The 24,428-nt window shown below is 41.0% G+C and overlaps 1 protein-coding gene across 1 annotated transcript; it reads right to left on the bottom strand.

The window, feature by feature from the left end:
• Positions 1–1,638: 1,638 nt before the first annotated feature.
• Positions 1,639–23,702, bottom strand: PTAFR (platelet activating factor receptor). The gene is made up of 2 exons (XM_012545586.3): positions 23,331–23,702; positions 1,639–6,131 (listed from the first exon to the last, which is right to left on the bottom strand). The coding sequence occupies exon 2, from the start codon at positions 6,088–6,090 to the stop codon at positions 5,029–5,031; it is 1,062 nt and encodes a 353-aa protein (XP_012401040.1). The 5' UTR covers positions 6,091–6,131; positions 23,331–23,702; the 3' UTR covers positions 1,639–5,028.
• Between the last annotated feature and the right edge of the window lie 726 nt (positions 23,703–24,428).

Here is a 24,428-nt window from a genome sequence, read left to right as displayed (position 1 = left end):
TATATTTTTTGCATTTCTGAGTTTCTAAATTTTTTCTATGTTATCTGCTGGCCTTCTCCTGTTGTCTGCAGCTTCCACACAACTCCCTTAAATTTCCCATTTAATTTCTTATGCCAACCCTCGATATATCAGAATCACAAAAAAGTTGTGATGTGGAAAGGATAATTGTCATGTCCCAGATTTCTACAACAATTTGTGACAGTCTTCTGTGAAACAGCTAAGTTGGTGATAATAAGCTAATTAGTCTTTCCCTTGAGAGTGGCTGGGAAAGGGATAATAACTTGAACATCTTATTGTACCCTTAGAAGGTATGGAAGATAGATATAATTCTAACCCAATATTCCTCTTGGAGGAACAAAGGAGGAGGAAGGAAGCAGAAAATGATGCCCCTTTTCTCCCCCACAATGGCAGAAATCTTCTCTTAAAGATAAAGAGGGTGAAATGCTAGATTCCCAGATCCCAGATTTGAGATGTGACACATGTAAACTGAGACATCTTTAATCCATCATTGATAGGCAAAGTATATAGTATATACTACTGTCTGGTTCATTGATGTTTCCCTTCTCTCAGTGCTAAGAGTGTTCTTTTGGAGAAGGGAGAGGGGCTGGGAAAGGGGAGACAATCAGGATTAAGCTCAGGGTCACACAGCTAGCAAATGTCTGATACCAGATTTGAACTATATTCCTCCTGGCTCCAGGACCAGTGTTCTATCCACTCAACTACCTAGCTGCCCCTATAAATGTGTTTTGTACTTTCTGACTTATACTGAAAAAGGTAATCTGCCAGCTTCTACACTCTTGTCATATCAAGGTGAAGGTGTCAATTTAAGGATCTTGCCTCCTAGTGTTTTTTCTTTACCACCACCCCCCCACACACACACATAGACAAGATCTCTGGGACACCTCTCCTCTTTCCCAGCAAGAAAAATTTTAGACTAATCTCATTCCAGGACCTTCTCTGATATTTTCTCCAGATTTAGACACTTTAGAGCATCTCTTTTAGGCAAATTTGGAATTAGGTTCCACTCCTCTAGGGGAATTGTAGCAGGGTTCCTGGGCCCACGTCCCTCTGTCACTCCAATCTAGAACTGTGGAAGAGGAAGTATGGAAGTATGAGGGTTAACATAGCCTTCCACTATTGTTCTCTCCTATGACATTTATTAAGAACAGGGAAAGGCTATTCATGAGGAAGAATAGGATGTTAACTCAGCAGGGAAAGGCTGTTTATGAGGAAGAATAGAATGTTAACTCAGTTGGGCACGGTTTCTCGGCTCTTGTATTCATCATGTTGGTCTGATGTCCATTAACCTGAAGGAGAAGCTGAGAACTCCTGTTGCTTTTTCCTATACTAATACCTAGTAACTCCAGGAAGAAGAAACCATGATGGGGAAAAGTCTTGATATGGAAGGGATTGCTGTAATTGCGCCACACACACACACACACACACACACACACACACAGAGTTATTGGAATGGGAATGGGGAAGTGTCTCATGGGCTTTCCCAGAAAGGACTCCCCTTTAATCATCATCAACTTTAGATTTGACCATTTCAGTTAGTTCCCAAAGTTCCAGATTGCGCTAATTGGCCAGCCTAAGCCCACAGCAGAGCTCATTCTTCTGGTAGGGATAAATATTAATAAAGAAAAATAAATCCTTTTTTGCTTATCAAAAATATATTTATTTGACATCCAATGCTTACAAGACACATGGCAAAGAAGCAGGGTTCAAAGTAGCAGCAGTATTAAGGATAGTCACAAACCTCTGGAACTCTATCAAGAAGCCCACTTTCCACATGGGGTCTGCTAGAATGGACTGGCTGCTGACTATTTAGGGGACTGTGAGCCCTCCTCCCAATTTCCTCTGCTTGTCCCTAACCAGCTCTATACTGTCGAGGCACACTACCCCACACCATAGATCTAGGGTTAGAAGGAGCCAGTGAGTCCAATCTTACAGAGGAGTCTCAGAGAGGCCGAGCATCTTTCCCAGGATCACACAGCTAGTAAATGTCAGAGCAGAGTCCAAATTCATCCCTTCAGGTTTTAAACTGTGAGGCCTTTCAGAGAGGGATTGTTCTATCCTTGTATCTGTATCCCCATGGAACAGAATGGTGCCTGGCACAGAGGAGATTCTTAAGTGCTTCTTGATTGATTGACTGAAGGCTTCTCAGAGTCCATGCTGAAACCAGTTCTAATGGGCTGGCAGACTGTTAAATTTTCCGTGAGAGCATTTATAGTTCAGAAATTAAGGTTTGATTTTTAAAAGTGTGGGATGTATACATTTTTCTTCCAAAGAGTCGGTTGTTAAACATTTACCAGCACATCCTTGCCAAAAGCCTTTGGGTCATAAAGCAAGAAGAGCACAGAATTTAAGAGTTGAAAGGAATGCCAAAGTCCATCTAGCCTTAAGTATGGAAGCTCTCCCTCTAAGCATTAGGGCTGGCAAATCACTAAAGTTTATGTAACTATTACCAAAGTTTTCTGTGACTGATGGACCTGCTAAGAATCATCTGATCTAATCCCTTCATTTTTATAAATGAGATCCCGAGTGGTACACTCACCCAAGATTATACAGATAGATTTGGAGCTTGGGATCCAAAGAGAAGTGACAAAGTGAGAAAAATGCTAGTTTTAGAATTAGAAAAATCTGGCTAAAAGTCCAGATTCAGCCCTAGATCCAGGACCAGGTCCTCTGACTCTAAACCCAGTGTTCTTTCCCTTTCATTTATTTGAAAAAATCTCATTTGATTATTATCTGCTATTCTACCTCCCGGCCCCCAAACCACACAGTGTTCAGTATCTAGATGTGGCCCAGGCAATGAGGTAGGTGGAAAGCCAGGCTTTGGTGGAATGGATTCAGAAATTGAATCCTGACATGGAGGCTTCTCTCTCTCTCTCTCTCTCTCTCACACACACACACACACACCAGGAATTGTTCAAGGCCTAACTGAGGCCACAGCTGGCCATTTTTGAACTGGACTTCTTTGTGTGGACTTTGAAGTGTCAGATCAATCTATTCCAGAAGAAGAGATGGATGGATTTCCAGCTTCCAGTTGCCATATCTGTACCTTTCCTGCCATGCTTGCCCTTGAAACAAGTACCCTGAAAAGGCAGCCTCCTCAGCATCTGGGAATGAGTCATCGTCACTCCAGGCCTAGGGGTCAATTTATTCCTTTGTTTATCCTTCTCTGCTGCCTTATTGCGGCCTACAGGTGAACGTCAAACATTGTCTGGTTGTACCAAACTGGAAAGGCATCCAGATCAGACTTTAGAGAGTATGCATCTGTTAAATCAGAACTTAGCCTGATTAAGATGGAAAAGGCACATTATTAGAGTGTCAGTCAACTTTGAGGCCATAGCAACTCCTGAAATGTCCATATAAGCATGGAAGAGGTTGCAAACTGAGTTAGTAGAAGTACCCAAACAGATAAAATCACAGAAATCTGGAAGTACTGAAGTGTGTTTCCATTGAGCTTTACAACTTACAAAGTGCTTTCACAGATGTTGTCTCCCCTTCAGTCTTGATGCTCAAAAAAACCAAACCAAATCCTGTAACATTGGGCAGGAAAAGTATTATTTGCACTTAGAGAAAAGTTAAGTGACATGCCCAAAGTCATACACACAAAAGTAAAGAGGAGACTAGAACATGAGTGAAACTGAATTCTAAGTCCCACCACATAAATTCTCAACAAATACTGAGTAGACACCTTCTGCATTCATAACACTGTGCAAGGTTTGATGGACTTACAGACTCACAGAGCTCCCAAACTCTATGATTTTATGACCACAGAATTCATCTGGTCCATTTCACTCATGAGAGTTTGTTAGCTGGATAGTTTGAGTAGCAGTCCCTGGTCCTTCCCTATGAGAAATGTGGCTCAGACCTTCAATGATCACAGCACAAAGCAGTTAATTCATCATCTTCCTCATCATCAAGGAGAAAATTACTACAAGAGATGATTTCCAATTCTTCCTTTTATCCTGTGGGTTCTACCTACCAGTTCAAGTTAGCTCTTCCTAGAACTATCTTTTATGGGAACCATCACCTAGGATTGTAGGATACCTCCAATGAGATGTCAGCTCCTGGGATGGGATGTTGAGGATTCACAGGGAATAATCTAGTCATTGGATAGTGAAGGGATCAAATGAAAGGAGTTTTGGGTTCAGCTTTTACTCTGGCATCATCTCACAGAATGGAAGTCGTAGGACAGATTTAGTAGCCTCAGGGGTCACCAAATTCAACTCCCTTATTTTCTAGATGATAAAACTGAAACCCAGAGAGGTTCATTAATGTGTCCCAAATCATTAAGACTACAAGTATGAGAGCAAGGATTTGAACTCTGGTCTTGTGTCAACCAATTCAGTGCTATTTCCCCAAAAGCAGTGGTTTCCAAGTTTTTTGCTCCATGAACACACAACAAAATGTATTGCAAATTGCCACAGTAATTTTATATACTAATTATAATATCGTGCAACTATTTACTGTTTTGTTGTTGCTGCTGTTATTGTTGTTCAGTCATTTTAGCTGTGTCCAACACTTTCTGACTCCTCTTGGGACTTTTTTGGTAAAGGTACTGGAGTAGTTGCTATTTCCTTCTGCAGCTCATTTTATAGATGAGAAAACTGAGGCAGACAGAGTGAGTCACATGACCAACAAGTGTCCAAGGCCACATTTGAACTCATTCTAGAACCAGTGCTCTATTTAGCACCATTGTGTTGAACCCCCAAGAGGTCTGTGAACCACTAAACAGGAATCACCATACCACATGCAGATTCTCCAATGTAATCCTGGAAGCTGGGAAGAGTAAGATTTCCTAAGAACAAGTCTATTCGTCTAGAAGGGAAGGGAGCAGCCTATTCAGGCAAAATTTACATCTTCTCAGCTTAGTTTGGAGAAATTCTCTCATCTCTCTCACTGATCTGTAATTGTCCAGAGAAACAAGGCAGAGAGTACTGTCCAGGCTCAGATGGAGTGCCTTCTCTTTCCTTTCTGGATCCCAGCATGACACCTGCAGGGCACTGGTTTTTGCCTCTAGGGCACTGGAGTCACAGAATACTTGGTCATAGTATTGATGGGATAGTTGTTAAGGGGCACGACCACTTCTACAGCCGTATCCGTAGTGACACGGGAACATTTGCGACTCCCTCTCATGCTCTGTAACTTCTCTGAAAGATGTTTTCGGAATTTCTTGGTGAGGAAGCAGTAGATGATAGGGTCCAAGACACAGTTGATGCTCATGAGACAGAGAGTCACTTGGTGGATGTCATTGATACACTGATGCACACGGCTGTTGCCCTGAAAACCTATCTTCAGCTCCGCCACAGTCCAGGGCAATTGAATGATGTGGTGGGGCACAAAGCAGATGAAAAAGACGGCCATCACGGTACAAACCATCCAGAGGGCTTTGTGTTTAACGTTAGCATTGCTCTGGGGCTGGAGAGGCTGAGCCAACAAGGTCCGGATAATGATCGCATTGCAGACCAGGATCACAAGGAAAACGATAAAGAAGCAGAACACAATGATGATATGAATGATGAGAACAGGGATGCTTCCCTTTTCATAATTTTCAAAGCAGCGGGTTACATTTTTCCCACCGGTCTTCAGGAGAACAACGTTTGTCGAATCCAAAATGAGGAAATACAAGGCACACCCTACAATCACGACCCAGATGATCAGGGACAGGATGATGCCCCGCCGACGGGTGGTGGATTGGGCTGCTTTGATGGGGTCTGTCACAGCCTGGAAGCGATTATAAGTAATGACCCCGAGAAAGGCCACAGAACAGTAAGTATTGATGAAGAAGAGACAGCCTGCCAAATTGCAGAGGAAGTTGGGTAGGATCCAGTCACCCTGGTTAAAATAATAGACAATCCACAAGGGCAGAGTAAACAAGAAGAGCAGGTCAGCCACTGTCAAGTTGACCATGAAGATCTTGATTTCATTTAATTTCTTGGCAGGGTTGAGGGTGACAAACACCCATAACACGTAACCATTTGAGAGGATTCCCAGAACAAAGATGATACTGTAGACAATGGGAATGAGGGTGTATCTGAATTCAGAATCTATCCGGTCAGAGTTCTTTTCATCCATCATTCTGAATGGGAGAGAGGCAACTGACCACCACTTTGCTGGGCCTAAAAGATGACAAATTATTTTTTTATTAATGATAGCATAAGTTAAAAGTTCAAGTTTTGGATTCTCTTAAATATATGTATATAGATATAGATATATACATATGCACATGTGTCTTATATATTTGGGTAGTTAAGTGACATAGCAGATAAGAGTGCTAGACCTGGAGTCAGGAGACTCATCTTTCTGAGTTCAAAACTGGCCTCAGACCTAGTTGTGTGACCCTGGATAAGTCACTTAACCCTGTTTGCCTCCGTTTCTTATCTATAAAATGAATGCAAGAAGGAAATGGCAAACCAGTCCAACATCTTTGCCAAGAAAACCCCAAACAGGGCCATGAAGAGTTAGATACAATTGAAAAACAACTCAATAAATTTATTATATGTAATATTATATATGCTATATCCTGTATATAGCATATATTATGTATATCAGACTGTGTGTATGTATGGCATACATACTTATGACCACATATACATTTATATACATATGCATATAAACACGCACACACACACACACACACATACACACATATGTCTTTGACACCAGAGAAGGCTCAATGGAGAAGGGAGAGTGAAGGAAACATATTTGAAAAGGGAAATGACATCAGTAAAAAAAAAATTTTTAAAGAAATTCAGGGAAAATGATTCTGAAATGCTGATGTCCTTTGGATAACCGATTGCTCTGAAAAAGAAAAATAAGTGCTATCTAAAGATACTCACATAGGAAATTCTTTAACAATATGATAATACAATATATTTTTTGTCAGTCATCTAAAAAAAAAGATGAAAGATGAGGACTGACAAAAGACCATCAAGATTTGGCAGTTGAGATATCAGCGAACTGGGAGAGTTCAGTTTTAGCTCAATGCTAAGGTCAGAAGTCAGATTACAGAGCTTAGAAAAGAGGAAATGAAAGTTGAAAGTGTTGAGAACTTTTTCCAAGTTGAGAACTTTTTCCAAAAGAAAGGGAGTAGAGAGCTATAAGAAGATACTTTGAATGAAGGTAAGGTCTAGTGAAGGCTTTTTTTTTAAAGATTTGGACATGGGGCAGCTAATTAGTGTAGTGGATAGATCACCAGCCCTGAAGTGAGTAGGACCTGAGTTCAAATTTGACCTCAGACACTTAACGCTTCCTGGCTGTGTGACCCTGGGCAAGTCACTTAACCCCAATTGCTTCAGGGGAAAAAAAGATTTGGACATATTTATAGACAACAAGAAAGAATAAACTCATTAAAAAAAGACAGAAGATCAGAAAGGGAGAATGAGTCTGGGGAGAATAGGATCCAAGACATATAAGTCCTTGTTGAGAAGGGCCACCATTTCATCAGAGACTGCATCATAAACCCCTGTGGTAGTATATTGAGATCCCATTTTTAAGATCTATGTGATCTTTTTATCCCTCCCATCCCCAACATCTAGGGCAAAATTTGTTTAAGTAAAATCTTACGAAAAAGTTATAAACTTTTTAGAGAAAAAGTTCTCTTGTCCCTTCAAAAAAGAAGCAAGCTTCAAGGCCAAGGACATTGCCTTTGGAAGATAAAGAAAACTCCTTGAGCTAATTTGATTGTTTCCCCTACTTATCTAGTCAATAATTCATTATTTGGCCTTCTCCTGTCACCCTCTCTCCACTTTGCAGGAATGATCTTTCTCTATTTTTGTGATTATGTTAGTTTTAGCCCAAAGAAGTTTCTGTAATATCCCAGCTTCTATAGGTATCCTATGAGTATATACTTTATACTATATACCTATAGGTAATATTCCCTAAAGGTATAAGAGACATAAGAATGAAGAACCAACGCTATGCTTACATCCTTGTGTGGAACATTATTGAGTGGTGTCAGAAATGGGATTTTTTCCTACATAACAAGACTAAACAGGTGAGCCCACTTTCTTTGATGTCAAAATCTCATCTGGAGGGTTGTAACCTCTCAATTTCTGCATTTGCCTCCTTTTCTTTCTCAGATAAAACTAAGTCTTCAAAGGAGGACTCTCACAAAGAGTAATGACTTCCCTCCCTGGAGGAAGTAGGCAAGGAGGTGGGTAGCAAGGGGGAAACAAGAATTAGTGGTGACTCAGGCTCCTGGGAAAGCATTGCTAAATGGATTGGCTTTAGGGAAGGAAGAGGAGGCAGAAGCAAGGGTGTGGTACACATCTTGTTTTGGGGAAGTTGGGCAATTTTTCAAATTCTCCCTTTTTAAAAAGTCACTTTCCTATGTTTTGTCTCCTAGTAAATAACTAGCACAAACTGATCCTTCCTAGCAACTGTACCTGACCACTCTTTCTTCTAAATACAAATACAGTCCAGTACATCTTACCTGCAGCCTTCATTCTAGAACTACTTCCTGCCCTGCAGTCCTGTTTGAGATATACACATGCACCACATATACATACACACGCCACCACGCACGCAAATAACTTGTCACATATTCCTCCAACCAACTCTTGTACCAAATGAAAGATAGTTGCTGCCCAACTTCTGTACATACCCACAAACTTATTGCCACAATGCAACTTTACACATGAGATAGACCAGCAAAGCTGGAAGGGAACTTAAAGCAAAATATTTTAGAGCTGGGAGTAATCTTAGAACCCACAATGTCAGAGCTGGGAAAACTCTTAGAACCTAGGATGTCAGAGTTGGGAGGGCCTTAGAACACAGAATATCAGAAGTGAGAGAGTGTTATGGGTCAGAACTCTGAACTTGAAAAAAGGATTCTTATAAGATACTAAGTCAGTGGAATTGATAGAGACAATAGTTATCTAATTTAACATGGTTCAATATGATTGATTTAATCCTACAAGGAGATAGTATGGGCCAGAACTTGAAACAAGGTACTAAGTGGAATTGAGGAGACAATGGTTAAATCTAGTTTAGCATTGATTTAATCCTATAACAAATAATGGTTTCTTAGTGATATGATGATTTGTTTGTACTCAATGTGGAACATATAAGGAGAAGCTCTCAGGGCCAGAAAAGACAAGCTCACTAGAAGCTCTTGGAGGCTGAGACACCTTTGTGGTGGCTGGAAACTGAAGCACAAACCTTTGGATCCAGAAAGATTCAGAGGGCAGAAAAGGAGGCAGGAGCTCAAGCTCTCAGAACTAAGGAGAGAGCTAGGCCTCTAGGAAAGCTAACCGGGCCCCATGAAAGGAGACAAGACTTGGAAAGAGACAATAAAGGATTTGGACTTTAACACTTGGCTGCTTGTGGTGATTACTGAACTGAAACGAAGGCTGCTCCAGCGACCTCAAGAAAACTGCAACAGAGAATATTACAGGAGAGCCCTTAGAATACAGAATGTCAAAGCTGAGACAAACTGTAGAAATCAGAGAATGTCAGAAGTGGAAAAGTCTTTAGAAGAGAAGTCAGAGTAGCTTGGAATGGGGCCTTAGGATAGAAAATGTCAGAACTTAAATAACTTTAAAATGCACCAAGCCAGATCTATCTTGGAAATTTGGGTTTTTCAAAATTCCACTTGGGACTTTTAAAAACACAATGGGAAAGGTATGTGCTTGGACAACAACTAATCTGGAAAAGATGAGAAGATTTTGGTGGCCTATGAGTCCACAATGTGATCTACCAACTAAAAAAGTAAATTAATAGGTTGTATTAAAATCCAGACTACAAAAGCTCCCTCTCAACTTTTGTTTTGCCCCACCTGCAGTCCTGTGCTTCTGACTCACTACTACATCTAGGAGTAACTCAGGATGAGAATGATGTTAGCTAACTTTTCTGAGCATGTTAGGATTTAGTAAGTACTTTGCCTGTGTTATCTGACTTTTCAGATGAGAAAATACAAAAATGGTAGGGGAGGGACATTGAGAAGACAAGAAATTCATATATACTAAGAATAGAGCTGGGAATTCATTCGCCTGTTCTGGAAATTAATTTATAATTAAGTAAGAAATTAGAAAATTATTCACACCTTGTGACCCTATGATGTCACTTCTAGGCACATATCCCAAAGAGGTCAAGTAAATATGCCAGAAATATTCATATGAATACTATTTCAGGAAATAAAAATAACATATTTGAAGCTTCCTGATCCCAGGCCATTTGCAAGATTCAAGGAACTATGAGAAAACATTTGAAGTTACATAGAAAGCACAACTAGAAGAATAATATATACAATAATTACAATAATGCACATGAGAATAACCCCAAAAGCACATGAACTCAGGTTTTGAAAAAATGGCCAACACTAATTCTAGAAGGCTGATGCTGAAACATGTTCTCTACTCTGGAGTCATGAAGGACCAGAAATTGAATCCTACTTTAGACATGGCCTAGCTGTGTGACCCTGGTCAAGTCACTTCCTCTACTTTCCTCACTTTCCCCAGCTGTAAAATGGGAATAATAATAGCATCTGCCTCCCAGGATTTCTGGAGGATCAAATGAAATAATATGTGAATTCTCTTGCAAACCTTAAAAGGCTAAATAAATGCAAGCTACTTATGAGGATGATTATGGTTATTATTTCTATCATCACTATGGAATCATAAAGTCACATAAGTCATTAGAAATAGGATTTAATTCCAGGTAAGTCTCCAATTAGTCAATGTCTTTCCTAAAATGAAGTGCTCAGAACAACTGCAGATGTGAGCAGAGCAGAACAGAGGGTGGTGACTGGGGTGTTGATAACTGAGGTCACATAAGTTATTTTTATTTCCATCTCTCATTGGTTTCTGGATATGTCATAGGCCACAAAATTTTCCACACCTTTTCCCTCCAGACTCTCCTCTAGTTACATCTCTCCCAATCTATAATTGTGCTTTTGATTTTTCTAAACTCCCATGTAAACAGACATTTATCCCCATTAAATCTAATCTTATTAAATTTGACCCACCTGTTGTATCTTATTAGCATTCCCCAGCCTAAGTTCTGGCTGTCATTCAATGTATTCGCTCTATTTCCCAGCCTCATGTCATTTTTAGGTCTTTCCTCCCCCAAAACACCTTTCATGTATTATTTCATTTGATCCTCATAAAAATCTTGAGAGGTAAGTGCTATTATTATCCTTATTTACAGTTGGGTAAACTGAGGCAGACAGAGGTTAAGTGACTTGCCCACAATGTCTAAAGCAAGATTTCAGCTTTGGTCCTTTTTAACTCCAGAGTCAAGAGTTAAGTTTCAGCACTAGCCTTCTGAAATTTATGTCAATCATTTTTTAAAAACATATTCATGTTCATATGCCTGTTGAGGTTATTTTTATGTGCATTATTGTCTGAAGAATCCTAGAATGGGGCACAAGAATGGCTTCCTCCCACCTACCATATCCAGGAAATATAACTCCAGGAACCTTGAAGGCTATCTATCTCTCCCCATTTTACAATTGAAGAAACTGAGGTTCAGAAAGCTAGAGACCCTTGCCTAGGCTTACAAAGGTAATAAAGCAGGATTTGAACTCAGATGCTCTTATTCCTAAACCAGCCCTCTTTCCACTGTACCAGATTGTTTATGTCATTTGAGATTACACAGATCATCACGATTGAACCCAGGTTGTCTTACATCCAATTACATATTCTAGAAGGTATAGGGGATAGAATACTAGTGGCTAGAATCTGGAAAATCTGAGTTCAAACCCAATCTTAGACAGAACTTAGACTTAGACTATCAGAATCCCATCATGCAACAAGATCCCATCAGTCCTGAAACTCACACCTCCTTGTACCTTCTACCCTGGAAGCCCCTCCTTCCCTCTGACTGGAGAAAGTGGAAGGTGGAGGGTGGACAATGGAGAGAGCTCCTCCCAGGCCTTCCATTTAAGAGGGTCACCCAGGGCAACCATCTTATCATTTACCATCCTCTGCACTCCTCTGGATATTATTATTCCACCATACAGGTGTCTTTCCTTGCCCCTCCCCCACTTTTAAACTTCTTTTTATGTATTGTGTCACCCAATTTGATTGTAAACTCCTTGAAGACAGGGACTTGCCTTTTGCCTTTTTTGGTATCCCCAGTGTTTAGCACAGTGCCTGGTACCCAGTAGGCGCTTAGTAAATGTTTATTATTGACTAACAATTAGTTCCGGTAAACTCTGGGCAAATCACTTAATCTGTCAGCTTCAATTTCCTCAACTACAAAATGGGAATAATAACACCACCTACTTCCCATGGTTATTGTGAGCATCTACTGAGATAATAACTAAAAAACACTTAGCAAGGAGACCTGCACTTAGTAGGAGCTTGATAAGTGCTTATTTCCTTACTTCTTTCCATCTTACTATGTTGCCTCCATTGCCTCTCCCTTGAAGGAACAATATTATTTATTCTCTGGGTAACTGAGGTTAGAAGTCAGCATTTAGAATTGTAATAACAATCTCCTCTGGTAAACAACCTTTAACAGTTCTGACAAGCTGAAAAGATTTTTGCTCATAGGCCTGGCAACTGAGTTGTCCAAGAACCATACCAGCTAAGAACCACACCAGAGGACTGACACCAGGCAATGGTTATTTTTGGCCACAGCTACTACCCAAATGGAGGGGCTACAATCTGCATCATTGGAGGGTGTACCTGCATTAAGAAAAGCAGGGATCTATTAAAATATATATATATATATATATATATTTATATATATAGTAGCTAGGTGGTATAGTATAGTGGATAGAGCACTGGTCCTGGAATCAGAAAGCCCTGAGTTCAGATGGTGGCCTCAGTCACTTCCTAGCTACATAATTCTGGAGAAGTCAATGAACCCTAGTCTGCCTCAATTTTCTTATCCATAAGATGGGTATTATTAATAATATCATTTACCTCTCAGGGTGGTTATGAGGATAATATGAAATAATTCTGTAAAGCACTTCACAAATCTTAAAGTGCTATAAAATTGCTAGCTATAATTATTCTTCAGAAAAAGAACCCAAGTTTTCAGGCTTCCCAGTAAATTTCTGAGAACCTATTTCCTAGCAGGACTTATGAGTGAAACTTTATCCTGTATTGCAATGGTACTTTTATTTCCAAATCCCTTTGCTGTCTCACTTCCTATCATCCATGGAAGGGGAGGGTGGTGGTCCTTAGTGGTCAGGGTCCCAGACCTGACTTTAAATCTTGTTTCCAACATTTCCCATCTGTGTGAGCATGAATCGGTCACAAGCTCTCCAAACATTATCTTCCTCATTTGTAAAATGGGGATCATAACACTTGGATTGCTTTCTTCCCTGGGTTAGTGCAAGACTCAGATGAGATAATGTTTGTAAATAGCCTTATAGGCCTTAAATAAATGACAGCTCTTCTCATTTTAGGGGTAGTGATCTTGTTGAGGTTAAGAGGAATCTGGATTTTTCCTTCTGGGTGATATGTATTGCTGACTGATGAGATGTTCTGCCATAGCAAAGACTAGCTGGGCAAGAGCTCCTCAGGAAAGTGGTCCTGTGATAGGTAGGGAGAACCAGATCAGGTTATTTATTCATTCAACAAAAACATAGTAAATACCTATTAGGTTCTGAGGGCAGTTCTAGACACTGTGCAGGATGAAAAGACATCCAAGTTCTTGGCTGTCAAAGAGTTTACAATCTACAATATTTGCAGGTTACATCTACAATGTTTACAATTTATGATCTACAGTATTTGCAATTAAGATCTACAATGTTTGCAACTTAAAATCTACAATGTTTACAATTTATAATCTACAGTTACTATGTACAACCTACAATGTTTACAATTTACTATCTACAATATTTGCAGTCTACAGTGAGAGACAATTCAAGGGAAAGAAGGATAAGGGCTGAACCTGTGATTTCATTGATGTGGCAAAGTCCTACTTGAGGAAATTCCTTCTACTCATGCAGAAAGGCAACCTTCTCTTTAACTTGTATTCTCAGAGTTGCCCAGAGTCAAACAGCTCTATGGCTTGGTGATCCTTTCTTTTCCTGGAAACCTCTTACCAGCAAGAGAGTTGGAGACACTAAAGAATATGTACATTCTCATAGTCTCCTGTCTTCCCTCATTCATCAACCCTAGGTTTTCTTGAGTCCAAGAACCATTCTTTACCTCCTATGTCATACCACTCTGACACAAATCAGGTGAGATAAATGCAAATAAATGTAATGAAATTAAATAAGTGCATTTTTATTGCATTGTTCAAATGCAATAAAAATTAGAATATAAGCCATCAAAAAAAAAAAAAAGAATTAATGTTGTAGGATTGTAGAGAACATAGCCCCAAAGTCAAGATGTAGAAGAGACCCCCACCCATCCCTTGGCAGAGGTGGTAGGCGTCCTTTAGTGATATACATTGCACACATTTTCATTTTTTTTCAATGTATTGATTTGTCATACTGGTTTTTCCTTTTTTTGTCTTTGAAAGAAATACTATTTATTATAAAGAATAACTTTCTGGGAAGAGAACAGGGAGGGATCCTAGGGGAAATTTTGGTGATGTTAAAAAACAATAACAATAACAACCTTATTTTTATCACAAGAAACATAAGTACAAAAGAGGAATATAAAGTTCTCTGATCTCACAGAAGAGAGGTCAGGCCTAATGGGGGAGGGGAGGATCAGGGGAAGTTTCCTGAATCATGGGGTGCCTGAGCTCTAGTTTGAAGGATTGATTGATAGGCCAGAAAAAAGCCAAGTTAGAAGGGTGGAGCATATTAGCAGGAAAAGGGAACAGGGGTGATGTGGGGTCTGCAGCCGAGGGAGATGGGGAAGAATGGGCTTTCCCCATTAATGGGGAAGCTAGGGGGAAAGATGGAGCTGTAGAAAACCCCATAAGTAGTCTGACAATGGGGTCATGTGGCCAGCCTGGCAGCCAAGAGTTAGAGAAGCCCCAGAATCCTCGCTTCCTGTAGCAGGGCTACAGGGAGGGTCTCGGTCCAATGCCAGTAATCACTTTAAACAGAGCTGGGCAAGGAGGGGCAGCCCACAGCACTCAGCTTAACACAAGGAGACTTTTCCTGCTGGACCAAACTCGCCAAACTCTCAACCCTCGGTCCACCACTCATCAGGGCCTCATAAATATTAATGAAATTAGAATGATGTTCAGGCAAGTCTGCAGTATCAGCAGCATAATTTTTTCCCCTCAGGAAAGCAATACTTGGTACATTTTTTCCTACTCTACATCCCCAACTCTTTGTTTCTTTCTCTTACAAATGAATAGACATCAGGATGCTGATTCTAAAGTACAGGGTTAGAGTAGAGCAATATACTGAAACATCTCCAGAGATAATTGGGGAGACCAATGGCAATCCTGAATAGGGACAGATCAGCCCAAAAAAGATTTGATATGGAAGGGGGCAGGGAGGTGAGACAAGCATTAGGGACCAAATGGGATGGCCTGCTTTGGGTAATGAGTTCCCCATCACTGGGGGTATGCAAGTGAAATCTGGATGAGCAAAGATGAGGTATGTTGCACAGGGGATCATGCACAGCCATGCTGCACGATCAATTTGGTATGATTTGAATTAGATAATGTCTTAAGTTCCTTCTGAAGTCTAATGATTCCAGAACATTTGCGGAAAGACCCAGTATCCATTGGAAGCAGATGGAGGAATTGGGACCATTGGATCTAGATCTGGAAGAGACCTTAGAAGTCATCTAGTTCAACCCCTCTGCCATTTAACAGATGAGTAAACTGAGGACCAGGGGAGGTCAGCTGAGCTGTTTCAAGTCACACAAGGTCCAGTCAGAGGAGGTATTTGAATTCAGATGCCAGAGCTAATGGATAGAGAGGTCACAGAATAGACACAGAATACAGCCTGACAATGGAATTGTAAAATTTTCTATCTGGAGAATGGAGATAGGAATAGGGAGGGACCCACCTCCAAATTTTTATTCCTTCCTTTGACCAATGTGCTTGAGAGATATTCAGGTCCCTCTATGGAGATAGGAGAGGTGGAGGGGGTGGGGGCGAGAGATTTTTAATGAGGCATTTAGAGCAAAATGGGAAGAGGCAAGGAGACAGCCTCCTTCCTGGAGAAAGTGGCCTTAGAATCAGCTGCCTAGTTTCTAATTTCCATCCTTTGTTAAGAGTGTGTTCTTGAACAAATTGTCTTATCAACCTATGCCTTGGCTTGTCCCTCTGTCTAATATGTCTGTGTGTGTGTGTGTGTGTGTCTGTGTAATGTCCAATATAGTATTGTAATACTTACACTGCTTTTCTCTTAAGGCTGAGAGGAAAAAGCTTTATAATGAAGAAACAGAGATGGATATTCCAGAGCCATGGGCCAACTCAACCACTATGAATTCAAGGACTTCGAAAGAGTAGAAGATCCTCACTGAAATGTCCCTGGACTAATCAGATTTCTTGCTGCTAATAAGGCCTGCCACCAGCCTCAGAATCAGAGGCCATATGGATACTCCAAGAACTGATTTTATCTCCTTAACAGTTCCCAGGTCTCTTTCTGCCAATAGTCCATTATCTGTCTGATTCATGTGGTCCTTGTGTCTGAAGGGCATGAGGAACTGAGAGTTTGGGAACCTAAGTTTTCCATTAGAGGGTATTGAATTCCATACGAGACCTTACTCTGCCCTGTGCTTGTGGTTCAGTCCCTTGCTTCTCATGGCTTTTCTTCCTAGAAGGGAGCTTGGAATTCATCTAATGCAGGGGTTCTTAGCCCCAGGTTCATGAATTGTTTTGTTTTTTAAACTATTTTAATAGAACTGGTTTCCTTTGTTATCTGATTTATTTTATTTTATACATTTTTTTTAAAAAGTCATTCTCAGGGGTCCACAGGCTCTACTTCGGTTCAAAGGGGTCCATGAAACAAACCTGCAGGTCTGGTCTAAAACCTTCATTTTAATAAAGAGAGAGAAGCAAAATAATTTGTCCAAAGTCACACAAATAGCACTTAACAAATAAAAAGGTGAGATTCAAACTTGGCTCCTTGGATTCAAGATTCAGCAATCTTTCTAAGATAATGTCATCTGTACTAGTAATCTCTTCGTATGGTCCTAAGGAAAATATTTTGGAAACAAAAACTGCTGTAATTGTTGTTCAGTCATGTTTGATTTTGCATGTCCCCACTTGGCAAAGACACTGGAGTGGTTTGCCATTTCTTTCTCCAGTTTATTTTGCAGATGAGAAAATTGAGGCAAACAGGGTTAAGCTGAGAATCACACAGCTAGAAACTCTAAAGCCTGATTTGAACTCGGGAAGAGTTGATTCTGATTCCAGGTCCAGCATTAATCTACCTAACAAAACCCACAACCCCTTAAATGAAAACACTAAAAGATAATAATGGGACTTTAATGAATTACTAGGTCCAGTCTTGACCACTAAAAACAGGGCAGGAGCAGATTAGATGAATTCTAAGGTCCCATCCTTCTCTAAAATTATGATCCTATAACCTTGTCTATAGAGAGGTAAGGGATTCCAGGGACAACTTGATATATATTCTTTCAGATCCAGTGGGTTTGTTGGTGAGTTGTGCTTTACTGGGGGTTTTTTATTACAAAAAAAGGGTTCAAAACCATTTTTTTAAATAAAAAGAGTTCAATATGATGGAAGGGAAGAACACATCAGAAAATGATTATATATGGTATTTTTAAAATTTAATAATTTTTTTCAGGGTCACACAGCTAGTAAATGTTAAAGTGTCTGAGGTTGTATTTGAACTCAGGTCCTCCTGACTCAAGAGCCGGTGCTGTATCCACTGCCCCAATAAAACATTTTTTATTGCTTTGAAGATTGTAAATCAATATAAAAAGGTGAGCTCATTATTATTCTTTGCAACTTCATCCTCTTCCCCCTTCATCCCAGCATCTTCTCCTCCTCCTTCGAGATACCCAGCCCAATGGCCTTTCATATATGTACTGTTCTAGGACCATAGAGTCACTGATTTAGAGCCAGAAAAAGTCTTGGAGGTCACCTAATCCAACTCTCTCATTTTTATAGAGAAGAAAATCAGGACCCAAGTTGATTAAGTGAGTTATTCAAGATTATCCAGACAGTAAATGTCAATGGTAGGATTTGAATCCAAGTCCTTCAACTCCAAAGATTCTCTTTCCATTGTATCAGTTTCTGGGTAGACCAATCATACCCACTCTCTATATTTAACAAAGAAAAGCTTAGAAGGAACCCCTTTATATCTTAAAAGACTCCAGCTTGGAATCGGTTCCCAGATATAGTCACAATGGCTGGCTATCCCCTCTTCAGGATCCCTGACAAGAAGACCCTGATAACAAGAAGTTGGTAGATGGTGTTATAAATGATCTATGCTGCTTTGCACAGTAACCCTGAGGGAAAAACTGAGAGGTGGGTTTAAGAAGCACCTTCCCTCTCTTCTAGTGGAGTCTGATCCAGCCAGCTGGGGTTCTCTAGTCTTTGTCATGGTAGAGAGTAGAGGCACAGAATTTGGGGGAGCTTAGAAGAGGGGAGAAATCTCCTTCTTTCTCTGATCCTGGAAAAGAAAAAAAGCCTTTTCCCTTCGCCAATCTCCAGGTTTGATCTCTTCTGAGTGGGAAATGGAGGGAGATCTATGGGAGAAAATTTGTGTCTTGCAAATGCAAAAAAAAAAAAAAAAAAAAAAGTAATATCTTTGATCAAACTGGAGATACATCCTTCACCTCAAATGTATTTACAAATTCTTATATTTCTTTGTTTTGAGGCAAATAGGGCTGTCATTTGTTCAGGATCAAAAAGCTAATGTCTAAGGTCACATTTGAACTCAGGTCCTCCTGACTCCAAAGCCTGTCAGATTTTTTTTTTTTCCTGAGTAGTTAGGGCTAAGTGACTTGCCCAGAGTCAGCCATCTAGGAAGTGTTAAATGTCTAAAACCACATTTGAACTCAGGTCCTCCTGAATTCAGGGCTGGTGCTCTATCCACTGCACCATCTAGCTATCCCTGCCTGTCAGATTCTTATATTTCAAATTAATGATGCCAGACCGGAGATATATAGACAGGACCCAAAGCATGATGCACTTGGTTCATTTGCCATATTATAAATTGTGGATCTTTCAAATAGTTTTCTTAGGAACTTAATTAGAATGGAATAGTTTAAAAAGAGAGAGAGAAAGAATTGGTGTCTTGTAGAGTGAAGAGCCTTGGACTGGAAGAAGGACGGATAGGAGTTCAATTAATTCTAGAATCTAGGTTTTAATGCTCCAAATCTCAGTTTTTCCTTCTATAAAATGGGGAATAATGATACTGCCTCACAGATATGTTTGTGAGGAAGGTGCTTTATAACCCATAACTAGAAATGTGAGTAAATAGAATTTTTATTATGAAGGGAGAGGCTCAGAAATAATGACATTGCTTTCATCTGGGCTGTGGAGAACTCTGATGCTGTTACTAATTGCCCTCAGAGCCAGGACCATGCCCTCTTACATGGCTTTGCATTTTCCCAGAGAAAAGAGCAGAAATTTTCAGTCCATTTTCTTTCCACATGTTAGCTTAAATTATCTGTCTGTATTCTAAAGTCCTTTGACTTCCATATTCCACGTTCCCAGGCCACTTCCAAGGCTGCTAACGAATGGTTTTTTAAGTATACATCCAGACCTCCTGGACCAGCCTCAGTCCATCTCTACTCTCTATCTAGGATAGTAGGACATCTCATTCTTCTCTCCAAAATCAGTAGAGTGAGGAGTTGCTACCTCCCTTTTAGGAAATCTGAGTGATCAAGGAAAAGGATGGAGGAGTTAAATCTGCTTCATGCTTTCTGTTCTAACATTATTCTTCACCAGCTGTTCAAAGCTCAAATGGTGCATCTCCCCTCCCCATCCCACCCTATAGCAAACCTTGCTGAAAGAGTTTCCTTCTGATCCGCTAAAAGGTGGTGAGCCCAGCCTGCCAATAGGAAGACAGAAGTTCAAATCAACCTCACAGACTTTCTATGGAAGGGGGAAGGAGGCAGGAGGCAGAAGGTGGGAGACTGAAGATGTTCATTCACTTTAGTATCTCTAGCTGTCTTGATGGTGAGAGATACCCTGGGAAAAGATCACTAAATTGCAAATCTGTGGATCCTGGGAAATTTATTGAACTCTGCCTCAGTTTACTCAACTGGAAAAAGAGGAAAATAATTGCACCTGCTTTCCAAGTTGTTGTGAAAATCAAATGAGATGATGTTTATCAAGAACTCTGCAAACTTGAAAATGCTTTATAAATGGTAACTATGGTTATTTTTATTACCATCTTAAAAGCCAGAGTTCTCAGCTAGGAAGGCCCCCCAGTCTGGGATGATGGAGAATGCTGGGGACTGGGGAGGTAGGGCAGGGTGGAACTGTCAGGAAGCACATACTCCTTAGTATCACTGATTTTCTTACTGATGAGAGGCTCCCTGAAAAAGAAGGGACCACAGAAACCACAAACATCCCATATCACCTTATCTCCTCCCCAACTTATGCTGTTCAGGCATTCTTCTCAGAACCCTGAGAACCTCCTCCTTCTGAGATCTTTCCTTTTCACCTTTGTTTCACCTGCTAGCAATTAAGTCAACTGTTCACTGCACCAGCAGGATGAGAGCCAGCCCATTTGTTATGAGCCACATCGATCTCCTCCATCTCTTACCATCACTCTTTGGGACTGAGTCAAGTTAGTGCCCTGGACCTATCTATCTTGGACTCTCAGGATTAAGGACCCCAAGGCCAGCAGGATTGGAAATACTGTTTCTCCAAGAAGCCAAAGTATTAAAAACCTCTGACTGGTCTCAAGGAAGGATTCTAACTCTGTTTGACTTTGGCCAAGGCACTTCCTCCCCCAAGTCTGTTTCTTTCTTTAAAGACATTGGCCCTTTAAGGTCCTTTCCAGTTTTGATATTCTGTATTAATAATAAGTGTAACTTAAAATTAAAAAATATAAAATAAAAGTAGTGGCCAACATTTAAAGAGTTACTTATGGTTTGCAAAATGCTTTATAACCATTTGCTCATTGGATCTTCATAGCAACCCTGGGAGTTAGGCGGTATTTTGATTTCCATTTTATAGATGAGGACAACTGAGGTTCAGAAAGGTTAAGTGCTATGTCCAAAACCACACTGCTAGTGTCTGATTGTAGGATTCAAACACAGAGCCTTCCTGTTACAAGCCCAGCACCCTCCCTACTTTACTACATTGCCTCCACACCCTGTGTTCTAAGGTTCCTTCCAGCTCTGACATTCTGGGTTCTAGGGTTCCTTCCAGCTCTGACATTCTGTGTTTTAAGGCTTCTTCAGCTCTGACATTCTGTGTTCTAAGGGTCATTCCTGCTCTGACATTCTGTGTTCCAAAATTCCATTTAGTTCTGACATCCTGTGTTCTAAGAGTCCTTTCAGTATGACATTCTGTACTGTAAAGGCCATCCCAGCTATGACATTCTGTGTTCTAAGATTTTTTTCAAGTATGACATTCTGTATTCTAAGGTTCCTTACGTATGACATTCTGTCATACAGTAGGGCCATCCCAGTTCTAACATTCTCTTCTAAGGTTCTTTCTAGCTCTGATATTCTGTATTCCAAAATCCTTTTGAGCTCTTATATCCTATGTTCTAAGGATCCTTCCAGCTCTAGTACTTTCTGATTTTATGGCCACTGATACAAGCCTCCTGGGCAAAGCAGGACTATTCCTTTCCACTGACCCTCTGAAAGGCAACTCGACATTCTCCCAAGCTATGGGGCTTAATTCACTGCTGCTCCCTCTCCTCTGTGAGAAGATCACCAGAACAGCTAGAAAGGCTATTCCTGAGAATAACCCTTTGACTGGAAGGCTGTGAGTGAGCAGTTTTCAGGCACTGTTTCATATTGGGGAACACTTGGCTTCCTGGACTTGGATAGCAGGGGGACCTTTCAAACCATTTCATAAACTGGATGGGTTTTTAGAAATCATCCTGTTTAACCCCTTCTTGTTACATACAAGGAAGTTGAGGCCAGGAGAAGGGAGAAGGGACATGTCCAAGGTCTCACAAGTTTGATGGTTGAACTGAGAGCAGACTCTATGTTCCCCCTGGGATCTGGGACTCTTTTCACCACATTCCACCTAAAGCCTTCCTAGCATATGCCTTGGGTTGAGTGAACTCATCACTGATACATCTCATGTTCAACTGGTTGCTCTCAGCCAAAACGATTTATCCTCTGGTAGGGGACTCAAGAGACAATGAGATTCTGAGACAATGAGATTCTATCAATTAACAGTTTATTTAAGCCTTAAATATTTATAAATATTAATATTATATTATAATATTATAAATATTAATATTATAAATTATTTAAGCCAGACAGTATATGAACCTGGAAACCAAAATCCCTGGGTTCTAGTCCTGGCTCTGCCACTGAGTAACCCTAATTAAGCAAGCCATCTCTCTAAGCTCCCTATGCAAAGTGAAGGGTTGGGCTGGGTGATCTGGGAAGACCATCCCTTTCAGATGTAATACTCTATTCTTAGGGGGTTTCCAAGTTCCATGGATCAAGGAGGGAAGCTGTGGCTTAGGCCTCTCTTGTGGTGGCTCCTACAAATGGGGCCAACACTCCAAGAGAAGAGAGTTGGGCTCATGGCAAAGAAAGAAATAGGGGCATAGGATGGGTGAGAGAGGGTGGCTGCAGCCTAGGGTCCTAGAAGTAGGTAGCCCAGGTAGATAGTTGAGCTGAGAAGCAGACTCTACATTCCCCTGGGATCTGGGACTCTTTCCCCCATATCCCACTCAAAGCCTTCCTAGCATATGCCTCTGTCATGGTGGCTCCTGCAAATCTATGATGGAGTTCAAGATTTCTTACCCTGCCTTTCACCCAGACCCGCTATTAACATCTATTCCTATCCATTATATAAAGCTTATTATTATATATTTTATATAGTTCCTATAGTTTCTGCAGCACCTCCCCCCTCCCCTTTGAAACAGGCTGGTACCTACTTTTCCCAGAGAGCAACCACATGAAGATTTAGGACAAAGACATTAGGATGGCTAAGACTCACTGCCCAGCAGTCCCACCTCCTTTCATTTGCTCTCCACCTTCCCCTCATTTCCATGACCCTGAGAATAAAAAGCCATCCTCCTCATGCCTCAGGATCTCCCCCTCTTTGGGTCTCAGCAGGGATCCAGAGCCACACCCAGCACCAGCCTGACCCACTTAGACCCGAGTGACTAGATCCTCATGGAGGAACTTTGAAATTCAGGGTTCTTTCTGAGAATGGCTCCAGATGTTGTTATAGGTCTGAGGTGGGCACTAGGTTGGAGACAGTGAGATGAAGGTCATATTATTCTCTGTCAACCTGAGGGATCTGGAGCTGGAGTCATCCCAGCCTTCCTCCCCTTTCACTTTCCAAACTCAAAACCCAAACAAGTTACTTCTTACCTGGACTTTTGTCCCAGAGCAGGAGCAGACTCAGGTCCCTGGTATTTCCTATCAGCCAGTCAGCTGTGGCCCCAGCCCAGGCTCAGACTCAGACTGAAAACTGTAGAAATGAGGAAACAGAGTGTATCATGACCAAGTCATCCCCAGTGAGGAAACACTGTGACCTTAGGGAGCCTCCGCACAGCTGGCTGAGCTGTCAGCTCATGGCTGGCTCCACCACAGACAGCCTCTCTAGCCTAGTGCTGGAGCAAAGGTGGCAGGGAGATTAGGATGTTAGAAAGGGGGTGGACGGAGGGAGAAAAACAGAAAGGCAGAAAGAGAAAAGACGGCAGAGCCTGAGAGATCGGGACAGGATGAGGAGGTGGAGAGAAAGAAGAAAGGGAGAGGAGAGAGAAGAGAGAAAAGAGACAGGAGAGAGGAAGAAGAGAGAAGGGAGGGAGGGGGAAAAGAGAGAAATGAGGGGAAGTAAGAAATAGAAGGGAAAAGAGAAGGAAAGGAGGAAAAGATGAGAGAGAAAAGAAAAGGAACACCAGGAAGAGCAGAGATTAAAATAGTTTTTAAGGAGAAAGAAAAGAAAGGGAGAAAAAGCCCAAGTTAGGCTAAGTGCCCCAGGAGGCAAGGTGGAGCTTAGCCCCTGGCACCCATGTGGGTGAGGACATGGGAGGGTTTGAGGAGTGTCTCAGGAGTAGGAAAGAGCTCCAAGCACCCAGTTTTTTCCAGACTTCCAGTCCAGAAGCAAGGCAGCTAGGCTAAGGATGATAAATCCTAGAATGCTGGCTCCCTGCCTGGTCCAACCCCTCACCAGTAGAAGGTCTGCCTCTATACATTTGAGCATTAGTAACCCATTCTACATCATGAATCTTGACTTCTCTACTTCTCTGTCCTTCTTTACCAATGCTATTTCCCATGCATTACTCTCTCCCCCAAAAAACAAAACAAAACAAAACAAAACAAACCCAACATATCAACTCTCTGAGAGCCAGTATTTGCTCAAACAATATAAACATCCTTTAGTAGAAGCTTCAGCATCACACAATAGGAAGGGAAATCTGCTGCCAACAAAATCTGGCACTGGGCTTAACTCAGCAAGTGGTCTCA

The sequence above is a fragment of the Sarcophilus harrisii genome, chromosome 3 (genome assembly GCF_902635505.1).
Source record: "Sarcophilus harrisii chromosome 3, mSarHar1.11, whole genome shotgun sequence".
Lineage (NCBI taxonomy): Eukaryota > Metazoa > Chordata > Mammalia > Dasyuromorphia > Dasyuridae > Sarcophilus > Sarcophilus harrisii.
The sequence above is the reverse complement of the archived record's forward strand: the minus strand, read 5'-3'. Positions and strand labels throughout refer to the sequence as shown.

Bases quoted from the DNA above. Each gene is read 5' to 3' on its own strand.
- PTAFR (XM_012545586.3), bottom strand. From the start codon at position 6,090: ATGATGGATGAAAAGAACTCTGACCGGATAGATTCTGAATTCAGATAC.